This window comes from Drosophila yakuba, chromosome 3R, assembly GCF_016746365.2.
Source record: "Drosophila yakuba strain Tai18E2 chromosome 3R, Prin_Dyak_Tai18E2_2.1, whole genome shotgun sequence".
Taxonomy (NCBI): Eukaryota; Metazoa; Arthropoda; class Insecta; order Diptera; family Drosophilidae; genus Drosophila; species Drosophila yakuba.
In genome coordinates this window covers 19847912-19864678 of record NC_052530.2, presented here as the reverse complement: position 1 = coordinate 19864678, position 16767 = coordinate 19847912, and the positions used below count along the sequence as shown (strand labels likewise).

The 16767-nt window shown below is 42.2% G+C and overlaps 6 protein-coding genes across 6 annotated transcripts; 1 reads left to right on the top strand and 5 right to left on the bottom strand.

The window, feature by feature from the left end:
• Positions 1–327: 327 nt before the first annotated feature.
• Positions 328–2654, bottom strand: LOC120321980 (mucin-5AC). The gene is made up of 2 exons (XM_039376402.1): positions 2595–2654; positions 328–2537 (listed from the first exon to the last, which is right to left on the bottom strand). Exons 1-2 carry the CDS (start codon positions 2638–2640, stop codon positions 463–465), a joined length of 2121 nt encoding a protein of 706 aa, XP_039232336.1. The 5' UTR covers positions 2641–2654; the 3' UTR covers positions 328–462.
• Positions 2655–3008: 354 nt separating this feature from the next.
• Positions 3009–4284, bottom strand: LOC6537592. Its single transcript, XM_039375910.2, has 2 exons — positions 3896–4284; positions 3009–3716 (listed from the first exon to the last, which is right to left on the bottom strand). Exons 1-2 carry the CDS (start codon positions 4209–4211, stop codon positions 3196–3198), a joined length of 837 nt encoding a protein of 278 aa, XP_039231844.1. The 5' UTR covers positions 4212–4284; the 3' UTR covers positions 3009–3195.
• A 751-nt stretch (positions 4285–5035) lies between these two features.
• LOC120321957 lies at positions 5036–5805 on the bottom strand. Its single transcript, XM_039376339.2, has one exon. It carries the CDS (start codon positions 5494–5496, stop codon positions 5179–5181), a length of 318 nt encoding a protein of 105 aa, XP_039232273.1. The 5' UTR covers positions 5497–5805; the 3' UTR covers positions 5036–5178.
• Positions 5806–5858: 53 nt separating this feature from the next.
• On the bottom strand, positions 5859–7758 carry LOC6537590. Its single transcript, XM_002098100.4, has 3 exons — positions 7329–7758; positions 6580–6732; positions 5859–6521 (listed from the first exon to the last, which is right to left on the bottom strand). Exons 1-3 carry the CDS (start codon positions 7645–7647, stop codon positions 6349–6351), a joined length of 645 nt encoding a protein of 214 aa, XP_002098136.1. The 5' UTR covers positions 7648–7758; the 3' UTR covers positions 5859–6348.
• A 1092-nt stretch (positions 7759–8850) lies between these two features.
• LOC6537589 lies at positions 8851–10563 on the bottom strand. Its single transcript, XM_002098099.4, has 3 exons — positions 10230–10563; positions 9469–9674; positions 8851–9409 (listed from the first exon to the last, which is right to left on the bottom strand). The coding sequence occupies exons 1-3, from the start codon at positions 10469–10471 to the stop codon at positions 9051–9053; spliced, it is 807 nt and encodes a 268-aa protein (XP_002098135.1). The 5' UTR covers positions 10472–10563; the 3' UTR covers positions 8851–9050.
• Positions 10564–14385: 3822 nt separating this feature from the next.
• On the top strand, positions 14386–16380 carry LOC120321792. The gene is made up of 2 exons (XM_039375705.2): positions 14386–16124; positions 16180–16380. The coding sequence occupies exons 1-2, from the start codon at positions 14760–14762 to the stop codon at positions 16186–16188; spliced, it is 1374 nt and encodes a 457-aa protein (XP_039231639.1). The 5' UTR covers positions 14386–14759; the 3' UTR covers positions 16189–16380.
• Positions 16381–16767: the final 387 nt, after the last annotated feature.

Genomic DNA, 16767 nt, shown 5'->3' with positions numbered 1-16767 from the left:
TTGCCACGCCCACTCTAATGCCCACAAGCCGCCAACACTTTTAAAAAATATTTTGATATTTTTTTATTAGTCTTGTTAATTACTCTCGATTTGCCAAAAAACTGGTTGCCACGCCCACTCTATTGCCCATAAACCGCCAAAAACTGTCAGTGTTGAAGTCTCACCTTCGCACTTCCAATAGCTGAGTAACGGGAATCAGATAGTCGGGGAACTCGACTATAGAGTTTTTTGTTATAATAAGTAATGGTATTAATTCTAAATCAATAAGGACGTCAAATTTCTATCATTCTTATCTCAATTTTATTCTCATTCTTATATTTTCTTATTTATGTTTGCGCAACGTTTGGAGTAAAGGTTTGGACTTATAACAAAGTGGATTTTATATATTTTTAGGGTAGAAACCCAAATTGTAAAATAAGCAGTAATATAATATAATATAATGCGCGAAAATCAAATTGATGTCTATTCTATAGGAACAACTGCTGTTGAAGTTGTTGGAGACTGTGTTGTGGAAGACGTCGACGTTGGAATTGCTGTAGAAGTTGTGGGAGACTGTGTTGTGGATGTTGTAGAGGTTGGAATCGCTGTTGATGTTGTCGATGACTCAGTTGTGGTTGTTATAGACGTTGGAATTGCCGTGGATGTTGTTGAAGACTGTGTTGTGCTTCCTGTAGACGTTGGTATTGCTGTTGAAGTTGTTGGAAACTGTGTAGTAGTTGTCGTCGACGTTGAAATTGTTGTAGAAGTTGTGGAAGACTGTGTTGTGGATGTTGTAGATGTTGGAATCGCTGTTGATGTTGTCGTTGACTCAGTTGTGGTTGTTATAGACGTTGGAATTGCTGTTGATGTCGTTGAAGACTGTGTTGTGCTTCCTGTAGATGTTGGAATTGCTGTTGATGTTGTCGTTGACTCAGTTGTGGTTGTTATAGACGTTGGAATTGCTGTTGATGTCGTTGAAGACTGTGTTGTGCTTCCTGTAGATGTTGGAATTGCTGTTGAAGTTGTTGGAGACTGTGTTGTGGTAGTCGTCGACGTTGGAATTGCTGTGGAAGTTGTGGGAGACTGTGTTGTGGATGTTGTAGACGTTGGAATCGCAGTTGATGTTGTCGATGACTCAGTTGTGGTTGTTATAGACGTTGGAATTGCTGTTGATGTTGTTGAAGACTGTGTTGTGCTTCCTGTAGACGTTGGAATTGCTGTTGAAGTTGTTGGAGTCTGTGTTGTGCTTGTCGTCGATGCTGGAATTGCTGTGGAAGTTGTGGGAGACTGTGTTGTGGATGTTGTAGACGTTGGAATCGCAGTTGATGTTGTCGATGACTCAGTTGTGGTTGTTATAGAAGTTGGAACCGCTGTGGATGTTGTTGAAGACTGTGTTGTGCTTCCTGTAGATGTTGGAATTGCTGTTGAAGTTGTTGGAGTCTGTGTTGTGGTTGTCGTGGACGTCGGAATTGCTGTGGAAGTTGTGGGAGACTGTGTTGTGGATGTTGTAGACGTTGGAATCGCAGTTGATGTTGTCGATGACTCAGTTGTGGTTGTTATAGAAGTTGGAACCGCTGTGGATGTTGTTGAAGACTGTGTTGTGCTTCCTGTAGACGTTGGAATTGCTGTTGAAGTTGTTGGAGTCTGTGTTGTGGTTGTCGTGGACGTCGGAATTGCTGTAGAAGTTGTGGGAGCTTGTGTTGTGGATGTTGTAGAGGTTGGAATCGCCGTTGATGTTGTCGATGACTCAGTTGTGGTTGTTATAGACGTTGGAACCGCTGTGGATGTTGTTGAAGACTGTGTAGTGCTTCCTGTAGACGTTGGAATTGCTGTTGAAGTTGTTGGAGTCTGTGTTGTGGTTGTCGTCGACGTTGGAATTGCTGTGGAAGTTGTGGGAGACTGTGTTGTGGATGTTGTAGACGTTGGAATCGCTGTTGATGTTGTTGGAGATTGTGTCGTGGTTGTTGTAGATGACGGGATCGCGGTGGATGTTGTTGGCGTCTCAGTTGATGTCGGTATGGCGGTGGATGTTGTTGGCGTCTCAGTTGATGTTGGTATGGCAGTGGACGTTGCTGGAGATTGAGTTGAGGGAATCGCCGTTGGAATCGCTGTGGATGTGGTTACCATCTCAGTTGATGTCGGTAATGCAGTAGATGTTGTTGGCGTTTCAGTTGATGTCGGTATGGCGGTGGAAGTGGTCGGAGGTACTGTTGATGCTGGATCCGAAGATACGCTTGTTGGGGGCCTTGTAGACGTTCTCCTTCTTCTCCACTTTCCCCAAAACCTTTTCAGAGCGAAGTCAGAAGGAGGCTCATCATAATCTTGGTAAAATGTATTCTTGAGCATGTTCTCAGTTTCTGATTTTACAATCGGAAGCCTATTATTATTATAAATTTGTTGATTGTCATAGTTCAGTTTAATGGGAATAGGCAATTCTGAACGGAATATTTCTTTCTCTGATAGTTGGCTACTGGCACCAACTATCTGTGGTTTTATTACGTGATCAGCCTCCGCCGTACAAAAATGTATTCTTAATATGAAGACTATCATTGCACTTGCTAAACAAAAAGAATTTTTTAGTTCTCACTTAGAAGAAAATAAATTTCTTTACGTACCATAACAAATCGGCGTCATGGTGATGCGTAGACAAGTGTAGTTCATGGTGATGCGAAAACAACTGTAGTTTCCTTCTAAATTTCTCGTTTTATATGGGCAAACTTGTTCGAATTGGAAAGTTGGTCATTGGACTCTGTTTCTAATAAATCTGCTAATTGATAGACATATGAAATGTTAACAAACTTTTTTTTTTAGAAAGGGAGAATTAAAGAAAATAAGTGTTTATAAGAACTCAATTCCTTTTTGTTTTAATATATTGCTTTTTAACGGATAGCAAGGTGCTTATTCGATTATTACTATTTCTTTAATTGCATTTGCTTGGAATTTTGTGTAAATACTTTTGTGGGCCTACAAGCCTTTTATAAAAACCATGGGCATATTAGGCGCCCCAGATATCTGACTACTGAATATTATTTCTGATGAACAATATAAGTATGTAATTTATAAGATCGGTAACATTCTTTTCAACGCATTTAAAGTGTTAAAATTCACACATTAAAACTAAAACAATTTCATTGTATGCTATTGTATTATGTTTCTTAAGGTACAATAAATAAATAAATTATTAGATAATGATACTGTCGGTTCTTTCTAAAATTATTAGATTTGGTTTGCTGACTGATCCACTCTCAGGGACCTAGCATATCCTCCGTAGCCAAAGCCACTGGCAGTACCACCACCACCGCCTCCTGCGGCAAAGTGGGGACTGTGTGAGTGGCCTCCATCCTCGTGAGTGACCGAATGCGAGTGGCTGGAGGTGTAAATTGGCTTAGCCACAATCTCGTATGTGGTGGACTTTCCACCGCCACCGGCCAAGCTCTTAAGGCCGAGGACTCCAGACAGGGTTAATGCCATTAAAGCTGTCATCAGAGCCTTTCCGGCCATCAGAGCGATGGCTCCGAGGCCCATGGCCATAAGCATTCCCTTCATCATGACTCCAGCCGCCACCAGGGCCTCCAACCCTCCTTTCTTGCCGAACTTGTTCTTGCGACCTTCTACGAGGGATTTGTCATCCAGCAGGCGAAATCTGAGGAAACGCGTTTTCAGAAGGTTCTCTACTTTGGCCACTATATAGCCATTCAAGCGAGTACTCGGGTCACTGGGATAGCTGCGAGCCACTTCTGTAAATAAATAGTAATTGATAATTAAGTTAGAATGCACTCTGTGAACGATAGCTAGTTTAGTGATTATAGTATTTCGTTTATAATGGTAATATCTAATACAATGCAAATTAGGTACAAGAAAGCCTGGGTATTTCATGTTCTTGTTTGTACATATTTTTATGTTTGGCAGAACGTACCTGCCATGAGCTCCGATGTCTTGAGTTCGGTGGCATTCTCATCCTTGACCACACTGATTCCAGGCAAAACGTTTAGTTCCTCCTGTTCGGCGAGCTTTTCCATGATCTTCACGAACTCGATCTTAAGGCACATCCAACTAAGCGTAGATGTTTCACAGCCACTGAGAAGACTCTCTGCCCTTTGGGATTTTTTAATGGTTTCCGGAGAACCTGCCGGTACTTCGGTAGGCTGGACACTGGCAGCCGTCGCGTATTTGCACATAAAGGCGAATAGGGCCAAGTAAAAAAGATATTCCAGGGTCTTGGTCAGCAACATCTTCGCTATCTACTGCAGTGGGGACTGTTTGAGAGACTGCATCATCTCGATTTGAAGGCCTTTGCTTTTATACACGCTGCCACTGTTTCCATTTCCATTCCCATTTCCCTTTCACCAAACCGTATTCCATCGGCGCTGGGCCCTTGTGCTTTTCTAATTACCCAAACGATTTGTGGTCGAAATTCTTCCCAGCGTCAGTCAGCTGAGTCCAACTGGGCGGCACTTTCGCTTTCCTCTGCGGCAGCGGTGGCGTCGGTCTTGCGAAACGGCTAATTCTGTCACCAAAAGTTCCAGCCAATGAATTTCCCAAGAGTCCGAGAAGAAAACTCTCACAAGCTCGGGAATTCAGGTAATTACAAGTGCTTGATAAACGTCGCGTGCCTCGGACCTTCATAAATTAAGACCCAACATTTTGCCTGCCTAACTGGGACTAACTAACAATTCATTGTTAATTATTACTCCATTTTCATTTGAGTCTTGCCCAGCGTCGTTTTGCTACTTTCTTTGCTCGCATTGCCCATGAAAAAATGTATCTTGCCACGCCGAGAATGACTTCATTAATATTCAGATTACATGCAGTGCTAATGACCAATTGGTTGGGCGACTTTTGATTTTCGCTTTTTTGCCCAGCAGGTATTTTGTTTACCCATGTTTGAAACGATGTAATCTATTCCGGAAAACACTGCTAACTTAAAAAGTTTGTTTTTGTGCTTATTTTCGTTGAAAATAATAATAGCGGTTTTTATATATTCTTATAGGATATCCTCTATTCATTTGACGGGACATGAACCCTTGTTTTAATATACAATTATTATTTAATATACTTTCAGTTTTATTGAAAATGTAAGACAAATTAGTTCTGGCATAAAAAGGTGAATTTTAATAAATATAAAATAAATAAGTATGTGGTAATCTTTTAGGTACTGATCGTTGCTGCTTGCGGTCCTTCTAATTTTTCTTATGGAGCTTATGCTGCTGGACTCTTGGTCGTTGTGGTTGTAGTTGTAGTTGTGGTCCACTTATTCCTGAATTTTTCACCAAACCTTTCGAAAAAGTTCGTTCCATTGTTATTGAAAGGCGGGAATCGGAGCTGAGCAGCACTTTCTGCATTTTCCACCACAGGGGATGCTTCAATGGGCTGCTCGGTGTTCACGGCAGAATTTTCTGTTGGTAGGGGATTCCTATCATCCTCGACAGGAAGTGCCCAGGCCAAGGATACCAACAGGCCCACAATGAGGGCAAATTTAATCTGACAGCCAATGAGTTTGTTGCTTAAGGCGTTCATATTGATTCTGTTGACTTTTGGCCAGCACGAGTGGTGTTTTTATACCAACGACAAGTGGGACATTTGATTAAAAATCAATTAGGAAGTTGGCGCAAAGAAATTCACGGCCCCAAACTCAACTTTGCTAATATAATTAAGAGGAAATATGTATGTCTTCACAAAGTTTTGGTTTTTGCAAGACGTTAAAGGAAAGTGTTTAAATAGAAGCAAGAGATACAACTAATTTTTTTCACTTTTTAGCAGGCTGAATAAACTTTTCCTAATGACTTTTTAAGAATTACCTTTGAGTCTTAACAAGGAAGCTTAAATCCGGTAATATACTTGTACTTTCATTCCACTCCTCCGATTTGGTTTAAAAAGTGTTTAGTTTTGCATTTGATGAATCATTTTTATTCAATTGCTTAAAGTTTTCTGAATAAATACTTAGTAAGTAAGCTCTTTAGCAGGCATAATCTTCGTTGCTTTCGATGAACCTGAGTGACATGTACGACTGCCAAGAGACATGGATTGGGAGATGTGCAATAAATATGGTGCAATCATTGATTGACCGTGGTATCCTTAAGCATTGTCATTTGGGCTATCCAAGGGTCGAGGGACCATTTCAATAGTTATCTTTTTTTTTTTACATTTTTTTTTTGGTATGTCGCAGCTAACTAACTAAATGGAACTAAATAATTATTGACTACGAATTAGACCATTCTTCAGCAAAGTCTTAGATGGATAGGTTGTGGAAATGGGTGTGAAGTGGGAGGAAGTTGAAGAAGGAAGGCGCTTTGGTAGGGTAAGATATAGCAGGTGAAGGATTCAGGCTAGTACAGAGTGGGATGGATGGGTCGGTGTGTGTTTTCCGGCTTAGAAGGGCTGAGCCAGACCATAATGGTTGTAGGCCAGATCGGCGGCTCCGGCCTGACCATTGCGACTCCAGTCGGAGTGCACGATATCGGCGTTCAGTGGGCTACCGGTGATGTAAGCAGTGGTGATGTGTTCCTTCTTCTTGGCCAGCAGATCCTTGAAGAAGGTGGCACCTGTGCGGGAAATGTGTGTTAAAAGTGCTATTCCTGAAATCAGTAGAAGCAAACTCACCAGCCAGGATGAGAGCCAGGAAGGAGATGGCCAGAGCCTTCAGCGAGATGAACTTGATGATGGTGAACATAATCTTGACAACGACGGCCTTCTTCAGCTTCAAAGCCAAAAGAAGGGGCAACAGCAGCTTCTTCATGCGCTTGCTGCGGGACTCTGTTTTTTTCCGGGAGGGAGAAAGTAAAGAGAAAGCATTTTAGCAGTGCTCCTAAAAGTATTCAACGCCTGGCAGTTGGCAGTCTGCAGTCGAGTGAAAGCTTTCACTTCGCTTCTCGTCAGCGCAACTGAGTATGCTAGTAGTTTTGATTTTGCCAGTTGGCTTTGAGCACATCAGAGTGGACCTTGGTACCTTTAGCCTTTGTTAGTGTTCGGTTGAAGTATTCGTGATGTGTGTTTGTATTAGTTATTTTATAATTCCTTTTTAATCTTAATCCCTTATTAAGTTCTGCGAAATCAGAGGCAAATTAGCTTCATTAAACCATCCGCTAAAAATAGGAACGACTTGAGAGCCAGGATGGTTTACCATGCGCACGTTTGCTTCTGATTTTGAAATAGATTTTAATAGAAAAATGAAAAAAAATTAAGTTATTATAAGATAACTAATACAAATCAATTCAAAGTTCTTGGCTATTAGCTTCTATCGATTTATGAGACTTAAAATATCTAGCTTCTTATTACTTTTAATAATTTGTTTTCCTTTCAGTGTTCACGAATACACTTCTATATTTATCGAGAAAGCCAAGATCACTCACCATCCATGGCGCGTCCGGTGTACTCATTCTCGGCGTTCTCCTCCTGCTCATCGCCGGAGAAGGAGAGGTTCAGCTCGTGAGTCTCCAGGTAGCGTTCGGCACGGTCGTCGAAGGACTCGACGGCCTTGGAGGCACCGAAGCTGCGACCCGTCTCCGAGCGGTCGATCCTTAGACCGCCGAAGAGCGCGACGGACTCCTCACCGTCCAGGCGGTTCAGCATGTTGACCAGGTCCCGCTCGGTGTTGTCCTGGGAGGGAAGGGCCATGGAGCCGCAAACAAGGCCGGCCAGCAGAACAGCATATACGAATTTCGCGCACATTTTGATTAGCACTTGGGGGTGTCTTCGACTTTGAGTGGGTTATAATCCTTGGGGGACGGCTGCCTGGAGCTGGTGAGTGCTGCCGATGTGAACGGGAATCGCTTTGTGATTAATTGAATGCACTGTCCCCGCGTTTTATACCATTTCGATTCAACGTCGATTGACCAATTTTGTGGCTAGAAATCGCGTGGCAGGCCAAAAATCCAAAACGCACCGCTCGCCACTGCAATAACAATAACAATACGAAACGGCAATACCAAATATTCCAAAAACAATTTATGCATAGCATATGCGTATGCTACCTGGCCGGCAGTTTCTTGACCATATTTCCACGCACGTCGCGATGTCAACGAAAGGGAAGTGGCCAGTGGTGTTTGGTGGCCAGTGGTCAGTGGTCGGCCGGCTGAATAATATTTTTGTATATACCATATACCATTTACCATATACCATACATATATTTTATATAAGCAAGTGGCCCGATTTCGGGTGCTCAGCCGTTATCCGTATCCCAATTAGCATTCAATAGCGTCGCCGAGGCTACGTGTTCGGCTTGCCTGTGCCAGATTCTTGGCCGGTTGTTCCTCTCCATTAGCTCCATTAGAGCTCGCGGTGGAGACGGGATTATGGTAGTGAATCTTTGAGACCCACCCGTATTTGGTATGCCCCGCCGGTGGTGACTTAATGCACAATTTGGCCCAGTTAGTTACTATGTTGCTTTCAACGCTTTCGATTTCATTCAACTATTGTCAAGTGGCGTTCGTGGCTTGTTTTCTATTTCAATTGCTTCTAAATCTTCCTGTGAAAGAAAGCTGAATTGTAGCACATCGCCGCATATATCTCTTTTCAATTCAGCATGTGACACTTTTATGAGCATAAGTAGAAAGTTTCTGTCAAACAATTAACATGCCGAGCGGCCGTCACATGGCTACTAGAAACTCCAATTATGAGCAGGCCACAAACTTGCCAAATACTAAATTCCCAGCTTATCAGTTATTTTTTTTCAACGCTTTTCTGTATTCTTTTGGGTTTTTTTTTTTTGGTGCTCAGCAACAGAACCTGCCACAAGTTTTAATTGCCAGCCACAAACTTGTTGCCGCCCAGTGCGCAAAGTTCCACATATTTTGTTTTGGGGTCTGTCAGTATTTCAATTAAGCCCTGGGAAACTGGGAAAGTCTCTGGCCACAGGTAAGAACAACCCACGTGCTTGGATTTGCGGATTACATTTTTTTTATGTCTTTTTTCGGGTGCAATGCTCTTGGTTTTATTCAAACATTCGACTTGACTTGCGGGTGCTGTGTGCGTTGGTGTGTCAATAAATTAGTTAATTACATTTCGAATAAATTACTACAGACTAAAGGTTTCAAAACGAAGGCACATCTGTTGGAGCTGTCTCCCAGCCGCTTCTACTGCTGCTGCTGGCCGGCGTAGGCCAACTGCTGGGCATCGGATCCATCTTCGCTGATGCTGCGGGCATAGGGATAGGACGAGGAGGCTCCCGAGCTCCAACCGGCGCTGGCAGGAGCGGACCAGGCGTTTGAGTTGTAGGCTCCGGCCAAGGAGTTTCCGCCAAACTTGTTGCCAAATCCGCCCAGCAGGCGGGAGCCGCCGACCAAGATGGCCAGGAAGAAGGCCAACTTGGCCACGATCACGGCCTTGAACGTCAGCAGGGCAAGGAAACCGAGCACCAGGGGAATGACGGCGAACAGCTTTGCGCCAATGGCCAGAGCCACGGGTCCCAGCATCTTCTTGATCTTGCCACGACCTGTGATTTTGATGTTATGTTATGTTATGTTATATAATATATTCCAACTCAAAACCCACCTTCATCGAGGGCACGAGCCACCTGCTGGGTGGTCTCAGCGGGCAGCTTGAACTCCAAGTTGTGTGTGCTCAGGAAATCGGCGGCGCTAGAGACGGCCAGATCCACTAGACGACCAGTACGCTCATCGGCATTCTGGGGTAGCTCGGCATAGACATCCTGTTCGCTCAGCGATTTTCCAGTGCGGGCAACGGGACTGGCGGGATCTCTGCAATGATATTGTAATTTATAAATACATTTTCACATTTACTTAACTAGAAGAATGGTGTATTGCATCACTAATTACTTTCTTATCATCATTTTTGGAATGCTGTAAGAAATGGTTCGCAGAGATTTATATTTTTTAGCATTAATTATGAAGTGAATTTGGCCTTGGCTCACGAGTAAAATGTATATATTGGAATTTGTATAGAATTTCTTTCTTTGCGAAATCGTTTCTGCAGTATGTCGCAACTGTTGATTTGTCTAAAGTTTGCAAAAGTTTGAAATTTTTCTCGTAAAAAAAAAAAATCTGCCTAACTTAATAATTAATTTCTCCAAATTTCCTTTTAATAGTCTCTTAATAGCTCTCCTACAGATCTCGATAACGTAATTTCTTTTTAAGTAGCTTTTCTAGTCAGCTTTATGATGCAACCACTACTTTAACTAGCACGGATTGAAGATTTTATAGGGCATATTCTGTTTACGGTTTCGGTTTCGGTTTCGGTTTCAATTTGATTTTTGTTTCAAGAACCAGACACTTTCACTGTCGACGAACACACACCTCTGGAAGGTGACTCCGGTGGCCAGCTCGATGTTGTTGCTCCTAGCGGCGCGGTTGAGGGCGGTGATGCCCTTGACGGCCAGGCAGGTGGCCATGTCGTCGCTCTCCAGACAGGCGCCCAGATACCGGGCGGCCCGGCCCAGGGTATTGTCGCCCTCGACCCGGTTGTCTTGAACACTGGGCGCGGCGAAGGCGCAGCTGGCCGCCAATAGGGTCACACAAGCGATGGCAAACACTTTCATTTTCGATCGATTGTTGATTTTAGAACACGGTTAATCCTTGCAAATATAGCTGATCCGGTGCTTCGATTCTGTAGATCGGGCTGCTTCTCTGAGGGAGCGCTGAGATGAGTTTGATGTATGCGTCTCCGGACATCTAGCCTTATATATTGGGCCGCAGCTGCTCTGTCGACGTCGCAGTCGGTGCGCATTACAAAACAATTTAAAAGTAAATTAAATAAGGCCCGGCGAGAGACAGCGGAAGTTATGGCCGAGACGCGAAAAGAGCGAACTCCGAATTGGAGACAGGGCCCAAAAAAAGAGTCAGAGTCGCAGCCGCAGCCGCATAAATCTAGAGAACGGCGGGGAAACAAAGTCAACTTGTTTGTTAAGTGAACATGTTCATTTTGGGCTGCCTTTTTTTCTGCAGCCCCGCTCTGGCGACGTCATTATCCATCAACGTTGACGTCGCGGAGAGAGAAACTCGTACTTGGTCTTGGTCTTGGAATTGGTCTTGGTCTTGCTCTTGGCCATTGGCCAAAAAGGGGCGCCCTGCAGTAGACTGTCGGCCTATTGGCTAAGGTCTGCACGGCGACAAAAATTGGCTTACATAACCAAGGTGGTCCATGGTGTCACTTATAACCGCATTTCTTGCGTTGTGTTGAGCCCTAAAAAGTCACAGATTATTGTAACGAAAATGGTGCTTATTTAGAAGCTAATTGGTAAATAGTTGGGCACAATTTTGAAAATGTTTTACGAAATTATGCGAACTAGCATTTAGGACTGTCAGTATTACTTGTTCCTTAGAACAAGGACATTATTTATAAAAACAGCATCATGATAACATCCCAAATTACTTCGCTTAGACTGTTGTTAAAAGTTATTATCCCATAACGTGTTTTAAGGCGAAGCGTAATCGGTAAACATTTAAATAATTTATTAAAAGAATTGATAATTAATTAATTGATACACCCATAATAAATTTTATTATATATTAAAACATAGATACAAATTGTATATGCAAAATAATTAATTTGGAAATTTGTAAGACAAGCAACGGATATTTCTCATCATCAGAAAGCACAATTAGGCTTTAAAGGTCTGAAGATCACAAATCTCACAGAAAAGGTTTTTACAAAAAGACAATGACTGTGCATTTTTTCGCGGTGTAGGTGGTCTAAGCGTGAGCATGGGCTTTGGGCCTCCATGAACACGCCCTCAATGAAGCTGGGGCCTTGGTGTTTACCAGCGGTCTGAGCCCTCGGCTGCGCGTTTGCGCCCAGCTTTCATCCGACTCTCGCAATGCCCAAGTCACATATTTGCTAATTTACTGACGCTTCTTAAGCGATCCGGTTGCCGTATAATTCAGGTATATTTCAGCCCATTTATGAACGCAAAAATGTGTTTTTCTCTTTCTCCGTATTAAATGGGTCAGTTTTATTTGCCTTAGTTGTTTTTATTATTGTTAGGATATGGTGAAATAGTGTTTAGCACTTCAATGATTGAACCTGACTGTGTGGCGAATGTGTCTATGTGGTAATAATTGAAAGTTAAGTGGGCTGTGTGGGTGGAGCAGGGGGTCAATGATAAGTTTTTGCCGGCATTTATATAACAAGCTGAAAAAAATTTTTTGGAGCAGTTTGAGGACCAGAGACAGTATGTATGATTAATAATAATAATAACAAGGTGCCAACGTGAACATAACAAATTATAAAATAAGATAAGAATAAATAAAAGTTCTTAGAATCTTACATTTACATTCCTTACATTCGGTGTCTGTTTTATTTCTTACTAGTTTGTTTTTTCAGCTGACAAGGATACAGTCATTCGCATTCCTTAGCGCATATTAGAATTAATTTGATATCTATATCTCAAAAGCAATTTCCAGTAAAAACCTAAAAGAAGTGTGAGACCTTGGTAGAATTTGAACGGCTACCTTCTTTGGAATTCTGCAAGCAACACGCAAATGTATCTAAGACTAAATCTGCACTCAATTCTACAACGATAAAGTTTCTCCAGCGACCTGAGACTTTTCAACAAGTCCATCAAATGGCAGTGTGAATTTTATGATTCATCCACTCAGGCATCCATCTATCGATGATTTTCCCAGTCACGTTCTGGTATCGCGGCCTGCATTGTGGCCATTTATGTTGCTAGCCGAGTTTCTCTGCCTCGACTGCATCGTAAAACGCTGCGTTTCCGACAAAAGATCTCTATAAAATCGAAACAACTTCAATTTTTGGCAGCAACAAAATTTGTATTTTTATTATCCCGCAGCAGCTTATTAAAGGCAGTTCATTCAGCATGAGGGGAAACAACGGCCTCACTCACTTTCATTTATATTACAACGAAATGCGACACTAAATGTGGCCTGCCCTCAATGTTGTTGCCGTGTTTTTGTTGCTAGTGCTTTTGGTTTTTGCTGTTGTTTTTGTTGTTGTCTTGCTTATTGTTATTGCCGGCTGATTGTTGCTCGGCAAACCAGCCGCGGGCGTCGGCTTGTCACACGCTGCGTATGAGTGACACGCCTTTATTTTCGGTTATTGTTTTAGCCGCGTAAAACGGCCAAAAGCGGCCCGAAAAAAGAAAGTGTGCTAGGCATGCCTTATTGGGCATATTTCGCCCCATGATTCACCTGCTGCGTCAATTTGCATAGTTTCGCAGAGTCCGATTGCATTGCGGCATTTCATTCATAATGATGAAGATGATGCTAAAACCACATGCCATTGCCTTGGCTCATACGCGATCCACTTTTTCGCCTTCATTCATTTATACGATTCGCGTCATCGTCATCGTCAGCGTTTTCGTGAGTGAAAGTTATGTAATTTCGGCGTATAACCAAAATTTTGCAATCTGCAGTGCTCACTGCTAAACCGGATGAATCGGCGGATAAACGCCTGGGGACCTCCAACGCGCAGCCAATAACGTGTCGGGGTTTTATTACCCGCCTAACTGTCAAGTCAAACAAAATTTCTAAATGCCAATCAATAAACAATTTCTCTTTTCCTCGTTGCGGCTTTTTGGTTTCTGCCACCAAGAACTGTCAGTGTTGCACATAAAAAAAAGTTTCAACATTTGTAAAGGATTTTTGTTAATCATAAAGAAATTTAATATAATTTACCATTTTGTTCATAGCTAACCATTACAAACAAACAATTTTGGGATAAGATAAAACGTCTATCCGAAGTAGTAAGTGTTAAAGTTGTGTATGGTATTTTTAAATTCCAATTACTAAATATTACAAATAAAATGCATTCTTTTATATAATATATTTATTCAGTGTAATTATATATTTTTCGGAAACCGTACCCTCCATTTAATGCGTTTCTGACAGCAGCCTGTTGGACATTTATTATTTACACAAAGTCAATTAGCTCCGTTTTATTTGTGCGCTTTTCGGTTTGTGATTTGTTGCTGGACGTCGCTCAATTAGCCGGCAACAAGTTGCCATAAATCGATAGCCGCTTTCCTCCCACTCGGGCCATGTGGGTGTGGCTATCCGTCGAGCTCTCTTTGGCCCAAGTGTGTTTGCTTTTCAAATTAGCCTGCTCGATTTGCGTCGAATTTCGAGGCTTTGCAGGCTCGTTTTTATATTTTTGGGCTGCGAACGTTCTACTGACCCACATGCGTGCGTTTTCGTCGAATATCCAGCCATCGGAATGCCAGCGGCATTACTGGAATTCCTACGCAGTGGGAGCTTATATTGGGTAAGAGATAGAAATTTATTTCGATCGAGTCGGAATTTAAGCTGTAAACCCTGAAATCAAAAACATTCTTCCAATGATTTGATGGAATTTAAAATAGAAATAAATTGAAAGCCTATCTATAGTCCTAGCATCCAACAAATACGTACAAAAAGGAGCATTTGCTTTAATACTTTTTTACTTAGTCGGGGAGTGAAGCTAATCGAACTTGAACCTTCCGCCTGCTTAAAATGTTTTAAAATATTGTAGCAAGCAGGCACACTACCGTAACATACACACAGTGATTGTACATACAGTCCTAGATATACATACTCTTAGTTTTAAGTACAATTTTACGCTAATGTTAAGATCGTGCTTACGGACACTACTTTGTGCGTCCCGTTCGCACGATCAGCAACTGACACACCAATACATACATGTAATAGGCTAAGAAGGAACGGAACGAAGAAATAAAGAACACTTCGTTTGTGACAAGAAGAGAGAACGGCCGCATTTGAATCGCCTCCTACAAATTCAGAAGTGGGATTACTGTGAATTTTTTTTTTTTTTTTTCACAAAAAACTCAACCTACGAAGCAAAGTAAAAACAATATCTTTAAATATAATCAAATGGAAACCATCGGTGCGGACGATTATACAGCAGCAGAACTGCGCAATTGGTGTGAAAAGCTCAGCATGCAGAAAAGCGGTAACAAGGCCACGCTTGCGGCGCGATTGAACGGTGTGCCCCCAGAAGCCCGAGGAGTTTGCCCGGTGATTGGCGAATTAGAAGGCGAAATCGCTAACAATGATTTGGAGCACGAAATCGTCGGAGAGTCAGCACCAGAGGTCGACATGGAAAGCCCAAGGAGCATGATCGAGGACGCCGCCGCTGGAGTGGTGCCGCCAAGCAGCGAACACTGCACCAATGCTGAAAGCATGAATGTTCATGACGACGCCAGGCCCTCAACATCTACCAATCATCGCGATTCGGAGTTGGCACGCGAGGAACATTTTCCAGAAGTTTCTACGCAGTTCGACGCCATGCAGCGTCAACTAAGGCTGCTCCAATTGGAAAACGAAATGTTGAAATTGGAATCTGCTCGACGCCATAACGCTGCCACATCGGATCAAAACAGCGCTGCCACATCGGGTCATAACAAGGCTACCCCACTAATTCGAAGCAGTGTTGCCAAACCAAATCAACACAAGGATGCCACTCAAGATCAAGAAGTCGCTGGCGGAGATGCCAGATCGGAGGAAGCATTTGTAAATAAACAAACATTGCTAGCAATGGCCAAGGAAATGATTCCGATATTCGACGGTGCTTCTAACAACAAACTCAATGTTAGCACATGGGTCGCCCAGCTCAACGCGGTCTCAAAAATGTTTAAGCTAAGCGACGATGTAATTCGCATGCTAGTGATGTCCAAATTAAAGGACCATGCTCAAATTTGGTTGCACTCTTCGGAACGTTTGCTGACTTTGCCGGTTCAAGAACTTCTATTTCAACTTGGTGAAGCTTTCCACGGTAAGGAGAGCAAAATAATATCTCGACGCAAGTTTCAAGAGCGCAAGTGGAAACCGTCGGAAGATTTCTCCACATACTTCAAAGAAAAAACGCTGTTGGCTACACAGATTCGAATAGACGATGAGGAGCTAATCGACAACATCATTGAAGGGATTCCCGACTCCCTTCTACGACAACAGGCACACATGCACTGTTTTAATTCGTCTGCGCAGATGTTGCACGCATTTGCCAAGGTCTCGTTACGTAAACCGCTACTTTCTCCGGCTGGACGTGTTAAGGTTTCGTTCGATAAGGAACCTGGTTCGGCGCCTCCAAAAAGGTGCTTCAATTGCAATGCTGTTGGGCATTTCGCCGCCGACTGCCGCAAGCCCAAGCGCGAGTATGGAGCCTGCTACGCATGTGGCAGTAAGGATCATCTGGTGTACAACTGCACTGAGAGGAAGTTCGTATCCGACAACGAATATGTAAGACCGTTTAAGATTTATTTTAGTTCAAAACCTAATGAATGCCTGTTTTTAGAATGCCTAATCGATTCTGGAAGTCCAATTAGTTTCATAAAGAAGTCATACGTCGAAAAAATTTTGAAAAAGGAAGATATTACGTTAAATGGAAAGATTCTTAAAAATTATTTTGGCTTAAACGGTAGCCCTTTAGATATAATTGGAAAAATATCATGTTTCGTTATTATCAATAAAGAAATTCTAAATTTTGAGTTACTAATTGTGACAGACAGATCGATGGCATATGGAACAGTTTTGGGAAGAGATTTTATGAAAATTAGTAATTTTAAGATTGTTAGGGAAAAAGATAGTTCAAATGATAGACATTGCGAAAATGATTGTTTAAATGATAGAAACTTTGAAAATTTTATTGCAAATGATAGACATTGTGAAAATGATCGTTCAAATGATAGAAATGTTGAAAATTTTATTGCAAACGATAGATATTGTGAAAATTATGATTCAAATTCCGGAAATGCTGTTTTAAATAATGAAAATTCTGAAGATAATGGTTTAAATGATAGAAAATCTGAAAATGACGTGGCTAATGTCAAAAATTATGGAAATAAGTGTTCAATTAATATAAATAATGGAAATGAGAGCAAAA